This window comes from Propithecus coquereli, unplaced genomic scaffold (genome assembly GCF_000956105.1).
Source record: "Propithecus coquereli isolate 6110/MARCELLA unplaced genomic scaffold, Pcoq_1.0 Scaffold34, whole genome shotgun sequence".
Lineage (NCBI taxonomy): Eukaryota > Metazoa > Chordata > Mammalia > Primates > Indriidae > Propithecus > Propithecus coquereli.
In genome coordinates, this window is record NW_012149063.1 from 6,816,307 (window position 1) to 6,842,357 (window position 26,051).

The window sequence follows — 26,051 nt, forward strand, 5'->3', positions numbered from 1 at the left end:
AATAAATAAAAAAGAAAATGCTTTCTAGGTCAGTTTAGAATAAGGGAGTGCCGTAATTTGAGTAATGTTACTAACTTCAAATATAGCTATGCCTTATACCAATTCTACAAACTGGTTTTATTTTCACTTTACTTTCATTCTAGTCAGATCAACAGTTGCCCACTATGAGGAAGATGGGAAAGAACATGGAGAGACTCAGAAAGGCTTATTTTCAAGGGCCCAAGATATGGGAGAGGGAATGAGAGTAGGAGAAAGACTAGGTCTTATTTACAACCCAGTCTAGAAAAGTTGCTCTTAAATTGGGTATTTGCTACCTTGAGAATGCTCTGTACAGTCTCCTAGTTAGGAAAAATTCTATCATAACAAACCTGTATGTGCTGGTTGAGATGGGGTCATATAGAAGATAGCAATGATATCATGGGAGTTTCACTGCTATATTTATGTAAGTGATACATTTTGTTCCCTAATCCATATAACAGAAAGAAAAACCAAAGGAACATATCAGAAGATGCACTCAGAAGGACAAAAAAGTCATTTGAGCTATGATAATTAAATGTGGGAAGTATTGCTTATGCAGAATGCATTTTATGTGAACAATCTGAATGAACTATCTCTATGTGAAAGGCTAAGTAATTTAAATGCCTATAGCAAAAGAGCTAGTTAGCAGCAAATAAAAACCACAGCACTAGTATTTCTAATTCTAAAGTAGTATTCTCCTAATACATCAAACTTCCTGATAATATCTACCCCCCAACTTACAAATAGACCATATTCTCAAAGTTCATTAGAATTCATTTTCTTTGCAGAAACAATGTTTTTAATGGTACGCAACATTTTGGTCTAGCAGTCAAAGGTCTATTTAACTCATCAAGTAGTGAACTACACAACATTAATTCCAAAGGTAGATCATGTGCCTGGGGAACACGTTGCACAGGAGGGATGGGCAGAGAAAAATAATACTCCTCTCCTATCCTGCACAAGCAGGAGATATCAGGCAAAACACTGCAATTGCCCAAATTAGCATCTCTGTTTTCCTTTTCTACAGACTTCTAGGAAAACCTGTTATTCAACTCCTACACACTGCCTTAAGGCTCCATTCTAAACCTTTCACAAGGTCCTGCCCTATATCTCCTTCTCCCAACAGTCCTAAGATTTCTGAGCTTCAAAATTCTGTACCTCCACCAAACACTAGTTTAAACTCCCATTCTAAGAGTATAGCTTAGCCCAACTCATAGTTTTGGAAACAAAGTCTGACTCAGAGACCACTAACCTATGGGACACAGATTTTTAAGAAGATTGTTCTTGAATTATCCACCAAAGTGAAGAGGGTAGGGAGGCAGGGAAATTCTTTGTGTACATGAATCATTTGTAATTTGAAGAACACTGTAGAGCTATAAACCAAACTTTGTATTTCATTTTCTAGATCATAGATGTGTGTGCATGTATGAGGAATATATGTTTTAATTTCACATGAGAGAATCCTATGGAATATTTATTTTTTTAAAAGAGCTTAAACCTTTTAATCTCTGGAAGCTAGAAAAAATTTTATAAAACTTTTCCTATTTATGTGGAGTGAAATCCTTTAGCTTGTTTAAAAAAAGATGAAACTCTGACATACTTGATAAATTATATCACTCACAAATCAGTAAGTCAGCAGATGGTGCTAATGAAGATTACAATTGATGTTCCCAAATGTATCACTATCTTAAATGCAGTGAACCATCTGGCAAATAGAAATCACTGGCTATAAATAGTATTGGGCAAAATGCAAAGAGGCCAGAGGAAATTCCTAATATGCATAAGGTCAATAGCAGTATGTTTATACAGAAAGATGTGCTTTCTTCCATAATGATTTCTTTCATAATAAGAAATGAGAAGTGTACAAGTACATTATTATCTCCTGATAAGAATATGAAATTGCTGAAAGAGTAACCAAAAACTATTTAATGAAACCAGACAGAAATTCACAATTATATGTAAAAATATATTCAAATACAAAAGTATATTTGAAAAAAAGAGATTCCTGAGTGGGCAAAAGCTTTTCCCCCACTCTCACTTTCAGTCTTCCAGCTTTTGTAATAAAAAGATCATTTTTCTTTAGTATGTTCTTTTTAACTCTCAGGATTCTGATCAAAGGAAGTAAGAAATAATTAAGTCCACAAAATTCATTCACCAAATATTAGCTGAAATCCTAATTCATAGTATAAATAATACTATTTCAAAGTTTTATCATAATACAAAGGGATTTTTCCAAAGCTGTGTTAAATTTCTAGCTTACATGAACAATCTTGTAAGAAATTGATGACCTCTTAAAAGTTTTCAGAAATAGTTTTATAGATACATACACACGTATAGACATACAAAATTATGTGTCAAGAATATACACACTTCCACCTTACATACATAGTTGCTGAGATATACCAGCTATAATTCTCATAAGCAGCTCAAGAAATCCAGAAAATATTAGATCTATTCCATGATTCTTTCTCCCCCTAACCAGGCACATAATGTATTATACCCCAAACTATTTTTAGTTTTTGTGTACAAATTATGTGGAAAACTAACAAAAGCAGAAAGGTATGTGTGGGAAGGGGAATTGAATTGCGGTTTAACAAGAATTAATAATAAAACCTTTTTCTATTTCAAATTCATTTAGGAAACTTCATACATTTCCCTTCATTATACAATAGCTTAAAAGGCTTTCAAAATATTTGTCAGCCTATCTTGAATCAATTTCATCACTCAGATTAACGGACTCATAATACTACTACCAAAACTGTAATATTAAGTGACTATAAGACTATCACGTTATGAGCAAATGTGTATAACACATATACACAGAGGAAGTCTGAATGTCTTAAATTTTAGTTATATTTTCCAGTTCAACATGGATACATAGTATTAATATAATAAAATATAAATATCCTTTATTAAATTAACAAGAATAATTATATTAAGAAAGGTAGAGATGAGAACAAAAATGAAACATAATTGGTAGCTATTAGGTATACAAAATATCTAAAATCAGTTTATTCTACTGATTCCATAATTGGATGGCATCACTATTACCAGAGCAGCAAAGGTGCAAAGATTGAAATTTAAACCCCTAATTAAGCAATCGTTTGACAGTTCTAATGTCCTGTACCTGCTTGACACCATGACTCAGTAGGCAATCTCAAATGAAAATAAATAATGCATATAGTATAACCTTAGTTATAAGTAACTGATCATATTAGAAAATGAAAACCTCAAGTGTTCAAAAATCATTAGTACTCACCAAAAACAACAAAAACTTCTACATAGTTTTATTCATTCAAGAAACAGCAATTTGTAATAATAAAAAAAGGTTTCTGTGGATTCCCTTATAACATCTTGATTACTGTCATCTGATCATAACGCAACTGCAGCTAACTCGGCTGCCACATCAGCTTCTCTTCAGGGGCTAGGTCTTTAATCATAAATCAACAAAATGACTAATTTAATGTTGTTAAAACTAGTGAGTAGATGCTTGGAGTCATTCCAGTTTTTACATCTTTCAAAAGGTCAATACACCTACTCAATAACACAATAGACTTATCTTTCAAAATGCTTCCTTCTTTTCTAGGATTGAAAAATAACATGCTAACATTTAAATTTAAAGTGAACTTTAACTAGTAATTAAAGTGTTCGTTATTTCTGAAATGGTGACCTGCTAAAATAACGACAGTTTTTAGTCTTCCTCTTGTGGCCAAAGACACAAACCTCTCCTCCTCTTTCCTGACTGTTTAAAATAGTTTTCTAGATCTAAAAGACCCATGAAAATATTTATTACTGTTTCCTGCATCAGTCTTATTTGCTATAGTAACATTACATGTTAATTTTAAAAAACGAAAACTTTTCCTTTTGCTAAAAGAGCAACTAATGCAAACAGATCTTAGATGTAAACATTACCAAAAAGCAAGATGCTAACACAATTAAAAGGATTTAGTAGTTAAAATGAATTTTAACTATTTACAGCTGCTTGCAGTATTATAAATGATGAAAACCTAGTGTTCATATCCTTCATAATAAAAATTTATTCTGCACTTCAATACAAAGGCTATGTTGCATAAACAGAGGATTCGAAGCTGTAGCAGAGTGGCCGAATGAAAGGAAAACTGCAATCTTTCTGGCTCCAGTAGATGCCATTCCCTATCGCACAATGTTTCCCACTCATAAATACATGACAAATACTTCCTCAATCATTTTTTACGAGCAGGGATGCACAGGGGGTAGTCAATGGCTAGCTTGAGGGAAAATAGGAACAGCAGGCGGCAGAAACTGTACAGAAAATGGCTATGTGGTAAATTCTCTTCTGGAACATCACTCAGTTACCCAGTCTTTGATCTTTCAGCTACAATTACACTAACTTCCACAAGATCTGAATCCTTCCCCCTCCTCACCCCCCAAAACATACACATACCAACCCCAAACCAGATCATTAGTTATACATAAAACCCATTAAAATTTGGTTTTATAAAATGGGATTATTCGTACCTCTACATTGTTATAAATTAAAATTTGCTATTTAGACAAGAGTTTACTTTCAATTGGCTATAACCATATCATCATCACAACTGGTCTCACAAAAAACATGGGGTGTCTGGCGACAGCTAAATCACAGACTGGCGTCTCCTAAGCAGTCTGTCTACCATTAGGGTCTGGGAAATGGTATTTACTATACAATTAGAGCCAGGGAGTTCTACCTGTAATCATCCAAATACAGGTGTGAGAAGCCCCTTTGGGCAAGGAAACTGACTCATCCTTTTCATTTAAACTTTGATGTCTGTATTGTTTAGGAAACCTTACCATTCATACTATGACGGGAAGATTTATTAACTGAGGTCAAGTAATAAATTTTAAAATTCCTTCCCAAAGGTATCAATTTTTAACACATTAATCATCAAATTTATAAGAATTTAAAAGAAGACAGAACTGATTATTTTAAAGTTAATTACTTGCTGGAGGACACTGACCAGTTTGAACTAAATTTTTATGTTAAATTTATGTTTTCTAGAACCTTACCAATAAAGAGGCTAAATTCAGCTTCCTATCAGGAACACAAAATGTCTTATAGTAATATCAACAGGGCATTTTTAGTTGCAGTAATTTCACAGAATTTATTCTAATGATTTATTGGAGTTAACCATCTGACATTAATTATTGTTTTGGCTTCCAGTCTATGAATGTTTATTTTTCAGTTTAAAGCCTTCTCACTCTTTGATATCATATGGAAATGAGAATTTTTAATGGAAAATTGAAACCATGTGCATCTAAGTACTTAATGAAGTACAGGGAGAAACTGACAATATATTTTGGGAGAATTCAGATATTCTGCTTTGGATAGTTTTGATTTGTTTATATGACTTAATAGTATAAAATCCTGAGGGTCCAGTGAAGTAAGTCAAAGTGAGTACTATGCCAAATGTATATATGCCCACATGTACATGAACACATGATTTTCTGAAGTTATTAGTGAAAGAAAACAAATCTTATACATTTTGGTTACATGTCAAAAATGACAATCAACATGTGAACGCATAGTTTTTACCTCAGTATATACTTTTAAAGCATTTGAAACAAGTACCTGGCCTTTTCCCTGCACACCACAGGTTTTTTTTTTCTTTTTTTTTTTAAAACATTTAATCTGGATTTTAAAATTTATGCCCAGCTACCACCCTAAGTGGATATTTTAAAGTCACATATCAACACAGCTAGAAATTCCTAGCTTAAAAACTCTTATTGTTGCAACTACATTTATTCTCATTTTGCAATGAAAATAAACAATAATGTCTAATAAACTTAAATTTGATAAGTAAATATGTATGGTTCAACACTGCCTAATATAATTCAGTTTTTCTAAGTTCTCTCAGTGCAAATCGATTAGGAGACTCATCTCTGAAGGTAAACACCAGGCAAAGCTTTCTCATCCATTTCAAACTTTTCAATAATGAGAAAAATATTAAAATCAAACACAGCAGTAAGTATAAATATATGTGTGTGTTTGTGTGCGCATGTGTGTGTATAGATATGATGTGTCTGGGTATAACTGGGGAGGAAAAACTTACCATTTGTTTTTCTTTCTAATGTAGTCTTTTTCAGAAAGATTAACCAAGTAGACCATTGGTTTTGAAGTCAAAAATAAGTGTTTATTCAATACTTCAATCTAAAGTGGGAGATGGAGAAAGAATCCCTTTTAAAAGTTGAGCTAATATGGAGTAAATCATTGAATAATTAGAAAGCAAACTTTCTTTAAAATAAGTAAGCATTTTCATTTTTTAATTCTTGTTTCCAAAAGATTAGTTATAAAATATCATGAGTGGGGAAAAGAAGAAAAAAAACAAGCCTGGGAATAAGCAATCACTGACAGAAATAAAAGTTTAGATATGATAAGTGCAAAAAAAATGACAACTCTAATTTGTTCTCTAAGAAATCAAAGCCAAGGTAGTAATAGATAGCATGATATTTAAAACGTACCTCTTTGTCATTCCAGTCATGATAGAAGCGAACAGGTTTCTTTTGATCTATAACCCAGGATTTGACTTTGCACATTATATCCTATACGTGATAAAAGAAAAAAGTATTAACAATATAAGATGGATAGTAAGCATTTAGGAACTAAATATTAAAATCAAGTTTTCAAATCCTCAAAATAAAAATAAATTTTCTTAATGAGAGGGGAACTAAGCCACACAAATAATTATTTTCAATATCTCATTTAAAAACCAAATACTAATGATATGTTGATATTAAAATTTTAATCTATAAAATGAGGAGTATTACCGAAATTAGTAACAGTCCAAAAAATTTCAAGACAATTCAATCACACCAAAGACTAAACACAAGAGTTAATAATATTTCAACATTACCTACTGATGTCACATGCAAGACAAACAAGCTACTAGAAAATGGAGTAAGGAGATGTACTGGAGAGAGACTAAATTATATTTTTTCCCTTAAAAAGAAAAACAAACAAAATAGATGAAATTGAGCCTATTATTGATGATCTACCCCCAAAATATTAAATCAACTGACCAAAATCCTTTTTATTTTGAATTACTTTTTTGCCAACACCTTCTCCCTGCCCACTTCTCCTGCAGCCTCCCCCCCACCCAACCTGCCAAAGCCTCCATTACACAATGGCAAGAGCCCTGCACTGGTGACCTCCAACCAGCTGCATTCACTTTCAGAACATCTCTCTCTGCTGGAAATCTAAAGGCCTTTTAGTTAGCAAGCTAGTGTGCATTCAGAAGGAGTAACTGCAGGAAGAGCCCAATGTGCTTTGTTTCTCTGGCCTTTCTTCACAGAAAGATTAATCATCTGTGAAATGGAAACGGCAAACAGCAAGTGACACAAACTGAACCCTTCAAGCCTTTCCTCATCAGTTTTGTGGTTCTGAATCTAAAAGCTGCGTGTGGCAAGGTTCTCCTTACAGGCAGGTGTTAATAAAAGGCTCTTGGGTCTGAAAGGTCAAACTAAGCTCTTCCAGAAGAAGTGTATTTGAGAGTCATCTGTTTTTTTTTTTGGTTAAAGATAATTTATAGATATGTTTTAAATATGCATTTCTCAAAATTTATTGTAAAACAACTATTAGTAACAGATTTCTTGGATTTTCATTGGTGTATTTTACTTTATCATAACCAATTATTCTTCTATAAATATCCACTTGTATAAATTATCTCAATATTTAGTATACCTTCCTTCCAAATCTTGCTGTTACCAACAGGAAAAATAAGGAAAAAGCCTTATATCCTTAGATACTGATTTGAAACCCTCCAGGCAAAGGACTTCCCACAGATTTTAACAAGGAAGGGGCAAGCTGAAAACTTTTAATGAAATCGAACATGTTCTGCTTAAGAATAATCACTTTTACTCTTCTATAACTGAATTTCACTCATAAATGTTTAAAAGTGGCTAATGTAACACCATTTCCTACAAGGAGAAGATCAAAGTGCTATATTACAAATGCATTATGATTAAAAAAGCCCTGTGCAGCCTTGCTATTAACTGTTCTTTAAACCCTAAAAGGCTTCCCATAGATCTCACTTGGCACTGCATATACAACCTTTGACAAGTAATGTAGACCATTTTTATTCATTGCCTAAAATTGTAGGCAATTATGTGCGTCACACTGGCCACCTGCAAATTCTGAATGCCTGCTCTAGTTGTCAGTGCAAAAAACTAATGTCGGAGGGGATTAATCTAGGGGGAGAGAGTCCTCTTTAATGGCTCCAGCAGGTGAAATGGCCCAGCTGGTTACTATGATGAGTGGCCAGAACAGCTTATGTAGAGACACGCAACAAGATTATACAAAAGAAGGAGAAAACGGTACCATGTTATATTTGGTTCCATTAGTTTTTTCAATTAAAGAAAGACAAGAAAAGAAAGTAGACAAAAGAAAGCCAAACCAAAAGTAAGAAAAGGAATTAAATTTTAATCATATAAAAAGTGTAAAATACTTTTGTAACTATAAACATTTTTACAAAACCAAGGGGCCTCAATAAGTGCTGATCGCTAGTAAAGGAATTTCAGTATTTCTCTTTCATTTTAAATTAACTAGACGATTACTTCAGACATAGAAAACTTATCACAAAAGCGTTTTGGCATTAGTTTTCTTTTTCTCACACCACAAAATTATATTACTAATTAGGGATACTCGAATTTTAATTAGAGAATTAACTAATGAAGTTCTCAAACAATACAGTATTCCTTAAAACCATATTCAAATCTTTTCAGAAAAATTTACAAATTATAACCTAGTTTTTGAACAGTTGAAAGTAAAATATTTTGAACCTAGTGCTCTTAATTATCCCCACAAAAGATTTAACAGCCAAGAAAAGACACCTTAGATTTACTAAAGATGTCGATTTTACTTAAGATCAACTAAAAATAGATTGCTGTCAGATAAGATTATATTACATAAATGATCAGTATATGGCATAGTTTCAATGCACTCTTTTTCTTACATAAAGAAAGTAAAAATTAATTTTGATTTTAGCCAAAAATTAAAAGATGTTTTATTCCTTATCTGAAAAACTTCTAAACATAAAGGAAAACATTTAGGCTTGTTTTGATATAATATTTAATGGTCTGGTTGAATTTATTTCCTTATGCTCATATGTATAAACACATATATTAATAATGATGATTAGAATAAAAGGTTCCAGTTAATTGAATTGGGTTAACTGAAAAAAAAAAATCTAATACATACTTTGCCCACTTTTAACAAATTAGAATAAAAATATAAATAACACTTTAATACTTGATGCATTTGTAAGTTAGGATTTCCTATTTACTATTATTATATAGAAACACAGATGTAGGAGTAGTAAATTGGACAGTTTTGATAACTTTAACAAATTCCTCATTTTCAAAATAAATTGTGTACATTATGGAGTTACAAAAAAATTCCTGGTCATGTGAACTTTCTGGTTAGATTGCAGTTACATGAGTGTACTGATTTCAGCAAGAGGTAACAGCATAATACTTGAGTGTGAGAATAAATCCTTGGTCTACCACTTTACAGTTCTGTGACCTACTTCATTGATAAAATGCAGATAAGATCAACCTCCTGGGGGTTGTTGTAAAGATAGGAGGAGATAATGCACATACTGTTTAGCACAGTTCTTGGCAGAGAGAGTTCTCAACAAAAGTGAGTAGCTGCCATTGTTGTTATTATTGTTGGAAGATTAAATACTAGTGATCTACAAAATGGCAATATATTCTCTTGGGTGCTCCTTTAAAGCTGTGGTCCCCAACCCTGGGGCCACGGACCAGTACCCATCCGTGGCCTGTTAAGAACCCAGTGGCACAGCAGGTGAGCGGCAGGCGAGCAGGCAAGCAGGAAGCAAGCCAAGCTTCCCCTGTGTTTACAGCCATTCCTAATTGTTCGCATCACCGCATAAGCTCCGCCTTCTGTCAGATCCGGAGAGGCATAAGATTCTCATAGGAGCTGGAGCCCTACTGTAAACTGCGCCTGCGAGGGATCTAGGCTGCGAACTCCTTATGAGACTCTATGCCTGATGATCTGAGGTGGAGCTGAGGTGGTGATGTTAGCGCTGGGGAGAAGCAACAAATACAGATTATCATTAGCAGAGAGGTTTGACTTCACAATAAATGTAATGTGCTTGAATCATTCCCAAACCACCCCACCCCATCTCCGGTTGATGGAAAAATTATCTTCCATGAAACCAGTTCTGGTGCCCAAAAGATTGAGTACCACTGCTTTAAAGCACATGTACACCTTCTCTAATCGGCATAATTGTTCACTAGTCCTTTTCTTCAAATTTCAGTAATTAAAATACTAGCTTTCTTTGTGAATTCTCAAGTCAGGCTTCTAATCTTACTATTCTACAAGAACTGGCTTTTGCTGAACTACCTTTTAATTGTAAGGAAACAATACAAACTCACTTTGAATACTTTGCTCTTCTGCTTTGATCCTTCTTATTAAAAGCTTCATATTTAACTTTAGAAATGCTCTATTTTCTTGATATATTTCATTATTCTTATTGTTAACAGCAGCTGCAATGTATTTGACTTGGGGAGTATGTGTGATTTACCTAAATTCCCATAGCTATTAAGTAGCAGAGCTGAGATTCAAATTCAGGTCTAAGTGACTTGAAAGTTCATATTATGTCCAACACCCTGGCCTATTTGTCTTCCTTACTGCTTTTCTAATTGCTCCTTGCTTAGCCTGGACATCCCTAAGGTTGTTATTCAAAATCTTCATTCTCATTCAGGTCATCAAAGAAATTCAATATCCTTATTTTATTATCTGGGTACAATAGCTGATTGTCTATCCATATACCACAAAAATAGTAATATTTTTCTTTGCACACAACATAATAACCCAGACACTTACTAGACTTTCCTAGATTTCTCTATTTTGGTATTCTTCAGTTTCTACAGCAAAAATTACTAACCTATGATACATAAACAGATTTCAGGGGTTCCTTAACAGCCTGAAATCATATATAAAGCTCTGTTTGTATACCTTTGGGAGAAGATGACACATATCTTTCAAATGCCTTTCAAAGGGAACCATGATCCAAAAGTCCAATAATATAATATACTATTTATAATAATATACTATTTATAATAATATACTATTTATAATAATACTATATTATATTAATATACTATTTAACACAATTCCAGTTAAAATCACAACAGGGATGATAGAGAACATTATAAGCTAAACATATCATTCTAAAAGAAACATATGAGAGTAAAAAAAATTTTTAGAGAAAAAATATATGACTTGTCCTACCATGATTAAAATAAACCATAAGACTACAGTAATTAGAACAGTGTGACACTGGCACAATTGGAGAGATATAGATTACAAACAAACTAAAAAGCCATTAACTGGGGCTTTGCTAATAAATTATGGGACAATAATTCAACAGAACATGATATCCATTAAAATAAGATATATATGCATGTACATTTGCATGGGAAAATGTCCAAAATATACTGCTAAGTGAAAAAAGCAGATTCAGAATAATGGAATAAAGTTAAGAATACAGATTCTGGCGACAGATTTGTGTTCAAGTCCTGGCTCTACCACTTTCTAGCTGTATAATTCTGTTTGTTTCTGTAAAACTGGGACAATAACCCTAACTGAATATATAGTGATTATGAGAATTAAATGAGAAAATATATGTAAAACAAGTGGCACGGTTTCAGGCACATAGTAAATATTCAATAGACAATATGTACAGCAGAATACATAATGTGATTTCATTTGTGGTTCTGAAACTATATATAATACATTTAAATAGATACACTCAAATAATGAAACTGGACAGATACTGCACCAAATTATTAGTAGTAAAATCTCTAGAAGGTTAGATGCCAGAGAGCTTCCCCTTTGTGCCTTTTTAAAAAACTACAGTGATGTTTTTAAATTTTTTACCTGATAAATGTCATATTTATAATAGAAAAAAAATAAAGGTATATTCACAGGGTCAGGGCGGAATGGGGGACTTTATCTATTTTCTGCCCACCATCTGTAATCCTAAAATTTGATGGCCTAAAATGGAAAGATTTGGTAGTTTATTGAGATAACTCATTCTTACTTTGTAACGATTATATTAATAACTTCCAAATCTGATACTTACCTTTAACAAAAGCTGCCACCCTAATATCTGATACTAATACCCAGTGAGCTGACTTAATGTTAGTTAGGCAGCTCTAACAAAGACGGCCAACAGAATCAGGGCAAGTATTCCAGCTCAAAATAATCTTGCTGGAAGTCCACTAATAAAGCTTCCTCTAACTAAACCCCTTTAAATACCCAAAATTTAGGAAAAACCAAACTAAGCTTTCTCTCATAAAATAGACTTCCACTGTATATTCTAACTGGATAGTTACAATCTGTCTGAATCACAGTATTAAGCATTAGCTGCACTACCAGATGAATGCTGCTATTAATAGAGGCCAGAGTACTGAACCCTGACCACTACCTTTCTACATACTTCAGTGACTGAAACTCTCAGAAAAGGATTAGGCAGTAAAGGACAGAATTAAGACAACTAGCAACAATGCTATACATAACTGTGTGTGTATGGAGTGGGGAAGGATCCCCTAAGAATTAAGACAATAGGTTAATTCTAGCAATAACCTTGGTGGAATGTATGTTGGCAGTTGTGGGTTTCCAGTTACATGATTCTCTGAAGCAGGAACATCTTAACATAATGCTCCTGGCCCTTATTGCTATAAAGTGGCAACCAAAATGGACACCAATTTACTCCTGAGGTATAGATGTCAGCAGAGGATCTGACCATTACTAAAAAGAAGAAGGCAATTGTTCCTATAATTCCTGAAAATAAGTTTCAATGGATTTCACCACGTGCAAGGAAGGAGTAGGGGAAAGCTCACGAACCTGATTTTACTAAAAGGGCTATTGAATAAGTACAGTCATAAAGAAAGAGCATGTCTTTAAAAGTGATCAGGAAAAAAAAAAAAAACCTTCAATGAATTATCTGGTATGCTTAGTAGAATGCAAAAAGATAGAAGCTCTATGCAACAGGCGCATGAGGGCATAAAGAGAGAACAGAGTGAGGTTAGAGAAAAATGGATAAGATGTCCAGAGAGTTGATAAAATTACCAAGACTTTTGCGGAAACCAAAATCAAAGAAGGAAAATAATCTGGAGACACAACTGATACGGCAGAAGATAATCAGTAGTTTGCAGGTCAAACTTAAGAAGGGAATATACTGAAGTATAACATACACTTTGTATAACACACACACAAGTGTACCACTCAATGAACTATCACAGAATGAATGCATGCCTGCAATTACCACCTTCATCAACATATCGAATATTACTAGCAGTGCAGTCACAATGTTCCACTCCTCTCCAAAGATAATCACTATCTTGGCTTCTATGCATCACAAATTAGTCTGTTACTGAAATTTATAGAAACGGAATCAGACAATATATATTATTTTGTGTTTGGTTTCTTTTGCTCAATGTTGTTTATGAAATCCATCCATGCTGTTACATGTAGCAGTAGTGTGTTTTTCTCTGCTGTATAATATTACACTGTAGGAATATTTCACAATTTATCCATTTGATTGTTTAAAAATTCCAGTACAAGACTGAATAAAAGCAGTAATAGTAAGCATCCTTGCTTTGTTCCCAATGTGAGGGGCAAGGCTTTCATATTTCATCATTAAGTATAATTGTTTCTATAAGGTTTTTTTTGTAGATACTTTTTCACAGAATAAGTAGCTTAGCTTCTATTTCTAGTTTGTTAAGAGGATTTTTTCTTTTTAAATAGTTACTGAATATTATAAAATCCTTTTTCCAATATTTAAAGATGATCGCGATTTTTCTCCTTTGTTGTTTTCCATGATTAATTTTTGAATATCAACCTTACTTTGCATTCCTAGAATTTTTGTCACGGCTAATGTCATTAATATTTATTACAGAATTTATTTTGCTAATATTTTATTTAGAAATGTGCATTTATGTTCATGAAAGAGACTACCTATAGTTTTTCTTTCTTATATTGTAAAATTTTGGTATCAAGATTATTTGGACCTCATAAAACCAGGTAGGAAGGTTTTCCTCTTTTTCTATTGTATGGAAGAGTATAAGTTAGGCTCTAAATATATAGTAAAGGCATCTGGGTCAGGAGTTTTCCTTATAGTAAGCTTTAAAATTATGAGTTCAGGCTGGGCATGGTGGCTCATGCCCCTAATCCTAGTACTCTGGGAGGCCAAAGTGGGAGGATAGCTTGAGGTCAGGACTTCAAGACCAGCCTGAGCAAAAGTAAGACCTCATCTCTATTAAAAACAGAAAAATTTAGCCAGGCATGGTGGCACATGCCTATAGTCCCAGCTACTCAGGAGGCTGAGGCAAGAGGATCACTTCAGTCCAAGAGTTTGAGGTTGCACTGAGCTAAGATGATGCCACTGCACTCTAGCCTGGACAAGAGAGAAAGACCCTGTCTCAAAAATAAAAAAATAAAAATAAAATTATGAGTTCAATTTCTTCAATACATAAAACTTTATATTTTTTATTTCTTCTTACATTCATTTCGTTAAGAAGTCTTTTAAATCTGTCCATTTCACATATTTTTTAAAATCATTCCCATAAACTGTTTATAATATCCTCTTATTACCTTATTAATGTGTGAAGGATCTATAAGTAACACATTTTCATTCATAGTGCTGGTTTTGTGCCTCTCTTTCTCCCCACTCAGCAGCACTGCTAAGAATTTATCAAATTTACTAGTGTTTTCAAAGAACCAGCTTTTGGCATTTTTGATCCTCTTTATTACATTTTTCTTTCCTATTTCATTAATGTCTGCTCTAATCATTGTTTCCTTCCATTTACTTTCTCTGTGTTCGTTTTATTGTTCTTTTTTCTAACTCCTTCAGATGAATATTTTCAGATCATTGATTTTACCCTTTCTTATTTTTGGATATATAAATTTTCTTTTTTTTTTTTTTTGAGACAGAGTCTCACTCTGTCGCCCTGGGTAGAGTGTAGTGGCATCATCGTAGCTCACAGCAACCTCCAACTCCTGGGCTCAAGTGATCCTCCTGCCTCAGCCTCCCAAGTAGCTGGGACTACAGGCATGTGGGAAGATGCCTGGTTAAAATATTAAGATTTTTCTGTCATGACTATAGATTTGTTTTTATTTCATTTTGTCTTTTAGTTCTGTCACTTTCTGCTTTATATATTTTGAGGTTATATTATTTGGCACATACAAACTTAAAAAGTTATTTTTCTTCTTGGTGGACTGAACATTTAGCATCATGAAATGCCCCTTTTAGCTCTTTTAAAGTCTATGTTGATATCAGTATACTACACCAGCTTTTTTTTGTTCTTGTTAGGGCCAGCAGAGTTTATATTTCTCCATTCTTTGTTTTCAGTTTTTCTGTATACTAATACATAAGGTCCTCAACTAACCATGGTTTGACTAAATGATTTTTCAGTGGGTTTATTGGGGCATAACTGCATAAGTCAAGGAGATTCTGGATTTACGATGCTTCAACTTATTGATTTTTCAACTTTATGATGGGATTACTGGGGTATTAAATGCATTTTCTAATTATAATATTTTCGACTTATGATGTAACCCCATTGTAAGTCAAGGAGCATCTGTATTTGTATTTCTTATAAGCAGCATAGAGGTGAGCTTTTAAAATCCAATTTGACATTCTTTGTCTTTTTTAATTGTTAAATATGTATTGGGGTGAAATACATTTAACACAAGATTAACCATTTTAAGGTGATTTAGTACTAAATGTTTTCATATACTCACAAGGTTATACAACCACCATCTCTACCTAGCTCCAAAACATTTCCATCACTCAAATCTAAAGCTATGTACTCCTTAAGCCTTTTCTCCCCATTATTGCTCCCCCCAGTCCCTTACAGCCACCAATCTGCAGTTCTGTCTCTATAGATTTACCTATTCTGGGTATCTCATATATATGGACTATCTCCAACATATGCCTTTATTTGGAGTTAGATATTAACAGCAATTGTAACCATGGATCAGGATGAGAACACATAGGGAGACAATTTAGAGTAAGAGGAGTAGAAGGTATAGGACTCAACTGTAAGCGATGCCAATAACAGCAAAGGTATAAGAGGATAAGCCTCTAAGAGAAATTAAGGAGTTGCTACAGAAGAGGGAAATCAGGAGAATAAAGTCATGGAATCCAAGGGAAGAGTATTTCAAGCAATGACACAGTAATGTCCATTGCTACTGACCAATCACAATGGCTAAAAATATCCACTGGATTTAATAATGTAAAAGTAACTGATGGTCCTGGTGAAACCTGTTTGAGTATGATGGGCTGAAAAGTCAAATTAGAATGGACTGAGTTATTAGGGGGTGGAGAAAATGAAAACAGTAAATATAAATAACTTTTTCAAGAAGTTTTTATGACAGAGGATACAGAAAATAGTAGTTGAAGGAGAAGGGTATGATATTCAGGAAGTTTGGCTTTTTTTAAAGATAAAAAAACCATCTTCAAACTATTGAAAAGAATCGAGTTTGAGAGGGACAAGTTGTATATATAAGAAAAAGGGATTACTGGTAACTGAAACACAATTTTGATATTACTAAAAACCACTGAATTGTATACTTTAAAAGGATGAACTTTATGTTATATGAACCATATCTCAATAAATCCATTTAAAAGCAACAAAAGAAAAAAAAGAAAGATGACTGATAGTGTAAAATTTCTGAGGAATTGGGAAATTGTTAAGATCCAAAGAATTAGTGGAATAATTGGCCACAGATAAGAAGAGTGAATAAATATGCTTTGGGTTTGGCTAGTGCAAAATCAGAGAATTCTTATGTTAAAAGGCTTTTATTCTGATCTTTGAAATAGGAGGCAAGGTCATCTGCTGAGGAACCCATCAATGGAATTAGGGAGTAGGCATAAATAAGAGGCTTGAGGAGAGTAGAAAGCAGTTGCAGCAGAGTGTAGGAGGACAAATCGAACAGAGAAAATGGCCTGAAAAGAGGTAAAAATGTTTCCTGTTTTCTCAAAACCCCCTTATCCTTTTTGAGAACTAAAACCTATATCCCTGCCTCAGGCCAGTGGTCTAGAGGGGTAGAGGAGTGTCCTTTATTCTTTGTGCCACAGAAGACAGCTCAAGGGCATTGTCCGAGCAGAGATCACGAGATTATCTTAGCCAAAGATGGGGATTAATCAGAACCTTTAAAAGCTCTGCACTTCTGTGCAGAAGCAGGACGTTGGTACTTTGAGACAGCAGTCTACCAACCTCCTCATTTGCTGGCAAATTAATAAACTTCTCTTTCCTTCTCCTCAAACCACTTGTCCTGATTCTTCTGATGTGGCCTTGGGGTCAAGTGCTGAACTTTCGATAACACAAATAGGAAAGCTGGATACTGCTGAGGGACTACTTGGGTTGGTAATAATGAATTTATGGGGATACTAATATGTCCTCTTTCTAATTTTCTTCATCCATGTTTGGTTACAGGCAAGGAGAAAATAGACAAGTGGGAACATCCAGGAAAATATTTCTATAGTGTATGTACCATATCATCAGTTCTTAATGAGTTCATTCCCTTCCCCTCATGGTTCATAAAAATTGATGATTCTACAGTAATCTGATCTCAAATTAGTCTAATACCCATGACCTTTGCTCTAAACACATTACATTCTTCTGTATTATCCCAGAAGCCTTAAACAGCTTCATACTTCCTGTTATCCTCAAATAAATAATAGTATGTTCTGAGGACCTACAATGTGCTGTCTCATACCATTTTATACAGTATACTAAAGACGTTATTCACGATGCTACTTTGCTCCCAGTCCTTTCCCAAAGGAATGTGACTCAGCCCATAGCTTCTGTTGAGGGGACAGTCCTACACAGAACAGTCTCCTGGCCAGAACTGGTGGGCATTTGACTTATGTATGACATGGGCTTATGCAAAAAACTGTGCCAAAATGAAATTACCTGAGGTGATTAGATGCTTGTTCTCAGGAATCTGAATTAGGAAATACTGAGAAATAGGACTGGAGACTAGGATTGGTGAATATACTGAAAGAATACAAGAGAGAATAAACGATAAGAAGTTATAAATAAGCTAATTGTAAGTAGAAATTATCAAGAAGCAGAAGTCAGGAACAAAAATACATAAAACAGAAGATGAATTTTAGTGGCAATAAAAAGAAAACTAAGCAGAATTCTAGAGAAGTAGACTAAAGAATATCGAGTTATATAAATGGTAGAGTACAGGAGAGAAGATACATAGACCTGCTGAATTCCTGGGTGCTGTCCTGGGTTGATTTACAATTTATACCCTAATTCCTGCTCTTAAATATTTTTGGATTTCCATTTCCTTTATTACCTTGTCTTCTAAAAATAAAAACTCCACTTCTTGAAATAGTCTATGTCAAATCTCTGTTCCTTACAAGTAAAAGACCCCAATAAAAAAATACAATAAAATTCATATGAGATGAAATGACTCAGAAGTTTTTCACCTCTAGCAGTTCTTACCTATTTGTTCACATAATATATTACCAAATAAGAAGTCCAACCTTAAAAGAAAAATAATTCTTTGTTTAAAATGACTATAAACTGAGAAAGTAAAATATACAGCATTAAGATGACCATTAAATTAATCCTGGTCAATTATATTCACAGTCTATTCTTCTCATCCCAGTTCAAAAATAGAAGAGACACTTTACCTGAAGCCTTCCAACTGCTGCACTGTCAAAATTCCTCATCAATGCTTATAGTAATTACTATGATAATCATTTCCCCCGGATCTATAAAGTAGTCCTACCTAACACAGTTTAACTCCCACATTGGTATTGCCACATCAAATTATGTAACTTGTCAGTCTCACTTTGAATAACTCATAACCCTTTTCCTAGCTCTGGGGTATGTGTATTATGTGGACTCAAATAATGATCTATGATAATTTCTAATTATATTCCTGGTTCATGTACTTTTAAATGGGCTGTTGTGTTTAATAAATATTTTTAACTTTGGAGTTCATTTTCCATAAATTTATTTTATAAAAGCAATAAAAACAAAGTGGAAAACTAGTTAAGGGATAGCTATTCATAACTCCCAAGTCATTACTACCACTGACTGTTTCCTTCCAGGCTATTTTCAATGGAGATTTCTTTACAAATGTTTTAATCACAATATGCATGTACATTCAATTTTCTGTTCTGATAATTTCATATATAGCTATGTCGTCCATCTTAGAATTTGGACAGATTAATTTATCTTTTTGAGCCTCAGTTCACTCATCTATAAAATGAAGATAATATTTATAAAAGTTGAAGAGATTAAATGAAAGCAGGGACTCCAACAGATACTTGTACAACAATGACAGTAACAGTATTATTTATAATAGCTAAAAGGTGGAAATAACCCTAATGTCCACAAAATGTGATATATATACACAATATAATATTTAGCCTTCAAAATGTATGAAATTTTGATACATGCTACAAGACGGGAAGTAAGCCAGACACAAAAGGACAAAAATTCTATGATTCTACTTAGGTACCTAGAATAGGTAAACTCATAGAGACAGAAAGTGAAGTAGATATTATCAGGAGCTGGGAGAAGAAGGAAATGGGGAGCTACTGTTTAAATAGTACAGAGTTTCAATATGGGATAATGAAAAAGTTCTTGAAATGGACAGGGGTGATGGTTGTATGAATACAACATTGTGAATGTACTTAGTGCCACTAAACTGTACACTTAGAAATGGTTAATGATAGATTTTATGGCATACATGGTTTACCACAATGAAAAAAAAATTTTTTAAGAGAATTTATGCTTTAGGATATATCTTCAAGGATGACTAAGAAATGGGGGTGGAAGAACGGCAAACAAGTCGAGTTCCAGTAAATGAGTTCATGTGGAACCAGTATGTTTAGAGTCCTAAGTTCACTATCAGGAGAGTGGAGAAAAAGGCAAGGCCAAATCACAAAGAACTTTGTGAGCCATGGCCTTTATATTGGCAGTATCCTATAGAATATGGTGAGGTATTTTAATTAAGGGAATAACATTGTTAGATCTGTATTTTATATTTGTGGAAAACAAGACCAAGACTGGAGGTAAAAAGATCAGTTACACTGCAAAAATAAACTAAGCATAAACAAGGCCCAAACTAAAGAAGTAGTTGTGAAAATAAAAAGGAAGGAAGAGATAAGGGGCATATTCAAGAAATAAAATCAATAGGATGGGATGTAGATGGTAAAGGAGAAGGAGGAATCATAGATACAAGTTTTCAGTTCAAAGGAGTTGGTTTCATTAACTATAGACTATGAGGATAGAGAGGATATGGAGAGAAAAACAAATGGATGCCGTTCAGCCCCACCAAATACTACTCTATTATCACATTTCGTTTAGAAATGATCTTTTTGAGTCACATAAGAATATTCCTGGAAGGATACACAAGAGTCTAAAAAGGAGAAAAGGATAAATGAGAAGACAAGTGTAGGGAGAATTATATTTTTAGAGACAACCATGCCTCAGAGATACTGTGGGTTTGGTTCTAGATCACCACAATAAAGCAAATATGGCAATAAAGCAAGTAACACAATTTTTTTTTGGTTTCCCAGTGTACATAAACTTATGTTTACACTATACTGTAGTCTACTGTAGTCCACTAAGTGTGCAATAGCATTATATCTGAAAAAAAATGTATTAATACATACGTTAAATAAAAAATACTGTTGTTAAAAAATACTAATAATCATTTGAGTCTTCTGTGAGTAGTAGTAATCTTGCTGGTAGAGGGCCTTGCCTCGATGTTGGTGGCTGCTGGCTGATCAGGGTGGCTGTTGCTGAAGGTTGGGGTGGCTGTGGCAATTTCTTAAAAATAAGACAACAATGAAGTTTGCTGTATTGGCTGACTCTTCCTTTCATGAAAGGTTTCCCTATAGCATGCAACGTCGTTTGATAGCATTCTACCCACAGTGGAACATCTTTCAAAACTGGAGTCAGTCCTCTCAAACCTTGGCACTGCTTTATCAACTAAGTTTATGTAATATTCTAAATCCTTTGTTGTCATTTCAGCAACGTTCACAGCGTCTTCACTAGGAGCAGATTCCATCTCAAGAAACTACCTTCTTTGCTTATCCATAAGAAACAATTTATCTGTCCAATTTTATCATGAGATTATAGTGATTCAGTCACATCTTTGGGCTCCACATTTAATTCTAGTTTTCTCGCTATTTCCACATCTGCAGTTACTTCCTCCAATGAGGTCTTGAATCCCTCTCAAAGTCATCCATAAGGGTTGGAATCAACTTCTAAACTTCTCTTAATGTTGATATTTTGATCTCCTCCCATGAATCACAAATGTTCATAATGGCATCTACATGGGTGAATCCTTTACAGAAGGTTTTCGATTTACTTTGCCCACACCCATCAGAGGAATCACTATCTATAGCAGTTATAACCTTACAAAATGTAAATGATGACTTAAGGCCAGGCACAGTGGCTCACACCTATAATTCTAGCACTTTGGGAGGCCAACACGAGAGGATTGTTTGAGCTCAGGAGTTTGAGACCAGCCTGAACAAGAATGAGACCCCATCTCTACTAAAAATAGAAAAAATTAGCCGGGCATTGTGGCGTATGCCTGTAGTCCCAGCTACTTTGGAGGCTGAGACAGGAGGATCACTTGAGCCCAGGAGTTTGAGGTTGCAGTGAGCTATGATGACACAACTATACTCTACCTGAGGCAACAGAGTAAGACTCTATCTTAAAAAAAAAAAATGTATCAATGACCTAATAAGATAATGAGACATTACCAGATCAAGAAGGAGGTTTAGAGTAGGGAGGCCTAAGCCACTTCTACCCTCAGGGGGGTTGGCTGCTCTATAGCAGGGGCCTCAAGCTTTAGCATCACTTAGAGACTTGTTAAAACACATCCCTAGAGATTTTGACTTAGTATATCTATCACTTGCATTTCTAACAAGCTCTTAAGTGATAGTGATGCTGCTGGTCTGTGGACCACACTTTAAGTGTCCCTGAACTAGACTAGAGATTGAGGATTATCAGGGAACGAGTAAAGTATAGAAATGAAGTGAGGACAGACCTGAGGCCAGAGACTTCATGGGATATCAACCCCTCATTCCATCCTCTCCCCCTCATCTTCACCTCTTAACAGGGTTGAGATACCACTGTTGCTTTTGGCCACTTTTACCTGGAATCATCTGCCAATCCTCAGGAAAGAGCTAAGATGCCACAGCTCTTGGTTTATGACAGAGGTGGCACTTCATTGGAGTAAGGAAAGGATAGTCTTTTTAACAAATGGTGCTAGAACAACAGGCTTTCCATAGGGGGACCAAAAAAAAAAAAAAATCAAATTGGATGCCTACCTCAGTACCATTTACAAAACCATCAGTTCTAGGTGGGTTAATGACTTAAATGTGAAATGTAGAACAGTAAAGTTTTTAGATGACAAGATAGGAGATCACACCTTGATGACCTTAAGGTAGGAAAGTTTTCTTAAACAAGACACAGAAAATGCTAACCTTAAATTTAAGACCTATGCATCAAAAGATACCACAAGAAGGAAAAAAAAAAGCCACAGAGTAGAAGATATTTGCAATCCGTTTACAACAAAAGACTAATGAAAAAAAGACATTAATCCAGATGAAAATGAGCAAAAGAATTACAACAGGGTCTTGCCAAAAGACAAAATCCCAAAGGGCCAATAAACATTTTTTAAAAAGTATTCAACCTTAAATAGTTAGGGGACTACAAATTAGAACCACGAATACCATTACACAGCTATCAAATTGCAAAAATGAAAAAATCTGACAATACCAAGTGTTGACAAGATGATAAACTCTTCATACAGTAATAAAAGTGTTTATCTAGTAAAGTTGAAGATATACATACACTATTGACTTCTAGATATATATATCTTAGACCAGTGGTGCCCGACCTTTTTGGCACTAAGGACCAGTTCCATAGAAGACAATTTTTTCCCAGGGGGAGGGGAGCCCAGGCGGTGATGCCAGCGGCACACAGTCCCTAAGTTTCACAGAAGACAATTTTTTCATGGATGGGGCAGGGTGGCTCTGCAGCCCACTCTCTAACAGGCTCATGGGTTGGGGACCACAGCCTCAGACCACTCTTAGGTGTACCAGGATGTAAAAGAATATTCACAGCAGCACTGTTCATAACTATTAAAAACATACAAGCCTGGGCTGGGCGTGGTGGCTCACTCTGGGAGGCCAAGGCAAGTGGATCGCTCAAGGTCAGGAGTTCGAGACCAGCCTGAGCAAGAGCGAGACCCCGTCTCTACTAAGAAATAGAAAGAAATGATCTGGACAACTAATATATATATAAAAAAAAAAATTAGCCGGGCATGGTGGCACATGCCTGTAGTCCCAGCTACTTGGGAGGCTGAGGCAGTAGGATTGCTTGAGCCCAGGAGTCTGAGGTTGCTGTGAGCTAGGCTGATGCCACGGCACTCTAGCCAGGGCAACAGAGTGAGACTCTGTCTCAAAAAAAAAAAAAAAAACAAAAAAAACATACAGGCCTGGACATCTTGGCTCACGCCTATAATCTTAGCACTCTGGGAAGACGAGGCAGAAGGATCACTTGAGGCCAGAAGTTCCAGACCAGCCTCAGCAAGAGCGAGACTCCATCTCTACTAAAAATACAAAAATTAGCCGGGCACAGTGGCACGCACCTGTAGTCCCAGCTACTCAGGCGGCTGAGGCAGGAAGATCACTTGAGCCCAGGTGTTTGAGGTTGCAGTGAGCTATGATGATGCCACTGCATTCTATCCAGGGCGACAGAGGAAGACTCTGTCTCAAAAAACAAATAGGCAAACAAACAAACAAAAAACCCATAGGGGAAATTCAAATGCTCATCAATAGTAGAATAAAGTGGGAAATAAATAAATTATAGATAAATGCAGTATGAATTGTACAAAATGAGTGGAAAATATTCACATAAATATATATAATACGATACCATTTATATAAAGTTCAAAAATCAGGCAAAATTAATTCATATTGTCTTGAGTGGTACATACACTGGTATATATAAAGAAGCATGGACATTGTCAGAATAGTGGTTAGTTGTGGGAGGACTGAGAGAATTAAAACTGGTAAGGGAAATTTAGTAATAATGCTTTATTTCTTGATATTCAAGGAGGTTTTACTACTGTTTGTTTTACAATTATATGTCACATTATACATGAGATTAATGCATGTTCTTGCATGTTGTATCTTGCAATTTAAAAAGAAAATGTTACCTCCCCCCACCAAAAAAAAAAACCCCAGCAAAAACACTATATTGGCTTTATAGCCAGATTGATGTGGCCGAAAAACTTGATCTGCAATTTAAGTGTAAGATCTTAAACAATTCATAAAATCTTTTGAAATTTGTGCTTCCCCAAATGTAACATGGAAATATTACATGTGTGGTTTAAATAAGATAACATATTTCAAAAGCATACAACACTGCCTGGCTCAATAAATAGAAATATTAATAAAAGATATTCGTGCCCTGAAAGATTCAATATTATAAATGTTAATTCTCCCCAAATTGAGTTACAGATAACCAAAATCCTGTTTTTGATAAAAACAAACCAAAACAAAAATTTCTAAAAAGCCCTCTGTTTTACCATATTTACATGCATTGGGTTTGCTACAAGATAATTTACAGCATGCATTTTCAGTGGGGGTGAAATTGTCCCTAGAGGGTCAAAAATTGTGGGGTTGGGGTGGGGGTATAGGGGTGGTGGTGGTGGTGAGAAGAAATGTTCAATATTTAAAAGTTTGTGGCTCTCAAAATCTCACCCTACCTGACAAAATCTCACTCATTAGTATTTAATTTCTCTCACTAGGGAGGAATTAAATTAATTAATTTAAATTGAATTTAAATTTTTTTTTCCTTAGAGGTGATAATGAAAACAAGAAACAAGAGGCTGAACAAACACTGATCTATAATTTGTTCTGAAGCAGCTGAATCTAACATGAAGAAAGAAAAAAGCAGAATAATCAGTTTTGGGAAATGAGAAAATTAGACTATAATGGTTTTCATCTATACAGAAGAGCACAACAGTGAAGGCGAAAGTAAATGGGGAGGTGTTTAGATTTTTCTGTGAACACAAGTCCAAACTATGCTTTCAAATCTTGTATAGGAATTTTAGGAAAATGGTTAGAAATGTGAAGGAAATGTTACAAGAGTAACAACACTCAACATTCTAGTTTTCATTAAGAGAAAAAGCCAGGAAACGGTAGCCCAAGAATTTAAGAGCCTGACGACAATTTCTTCCATTTAAGTAAAAGTAAGGTTGAGAAATTTAAGTCAGTTAATGTTTCTGAAAGACCTGTGGATGTCAGTAAGTTTCAATGAACAAACGGGTGACAGACTGCATAAGGATTTATTCTCATCAGTAATCACGTAGTTTGGGGCAAATGAATTACTTTCAATCCAAACATCCTCCTATTTTTTTCCCTTTTCCAAAAGGAATATTCATTATACCCACACTTTTAATCCCCACTACCACCCCAAACCTTGTGCAATTTTCTCAGACAAATCTCTCTCCATTCTCCATTGTATTTCAATAGAAATAACCAAGATGATAAGAGAAGTAAAGTGACTGGGGCTTGCTCCAGATCATCAAGGAAATCAATAGCACAACACAGGTCTCCCTGTTCCAAATTCAGGCACTTCTGACCATAATTTATTGGTAGTGTGCCTGAGTTCAGAAGTTGATTCTGGTAATTGATTCCTTAATAGTGTAGAGTTTTCCACATTTACTAAGAATAAACGAGGAAGGGAAAAGGGGGAACAATCACAGTTTCTAAAAATAAGAAAATTCAAAATAAACACATGTATTAAAAATTAAGACATGAAAAATTAGAGAAATCTTTCCTATGACAAACATATAAAAAGCAAGAATAGTTTATGAAGATGTTATGTTAATAAATGAGAAAATGTATAGTTAAGGCACTACTTTTTTAATATAAAAGACAATTTAATCATTCTTAAACCAAAAGCTTCAAAATTGATTTTGGAACATT

General features: G+C 34.5%; 1 protein-coding gene across 1 annotated transcript in view; it reads right to left on the reverse strand.

The window, feature by feature from the left end:
• The window catches only part of OLA1 (Obg-like ATPase 1), a 167,371-nt gene that overhangs the window by 37,659 nt on the left and 103,661 nt on the right, over positions 1-26,051 (reverse strand). The window contains exons 6-7 of the mRNA XM_012650767.1: positions 6,496-6,576; positions 6,087-6,184 (exon numbers count right to left, since the gene is read on the reverse strand). Coding sequence (XP_012506221.1) covers positions 6,087-6,184; positions 6,496-6,576 — 179 coding nt within the window. The remainder of the gene's footprint in view (positions 1-6,086; positions 6,185-6,495; positions 6,577-26,051) is intronic.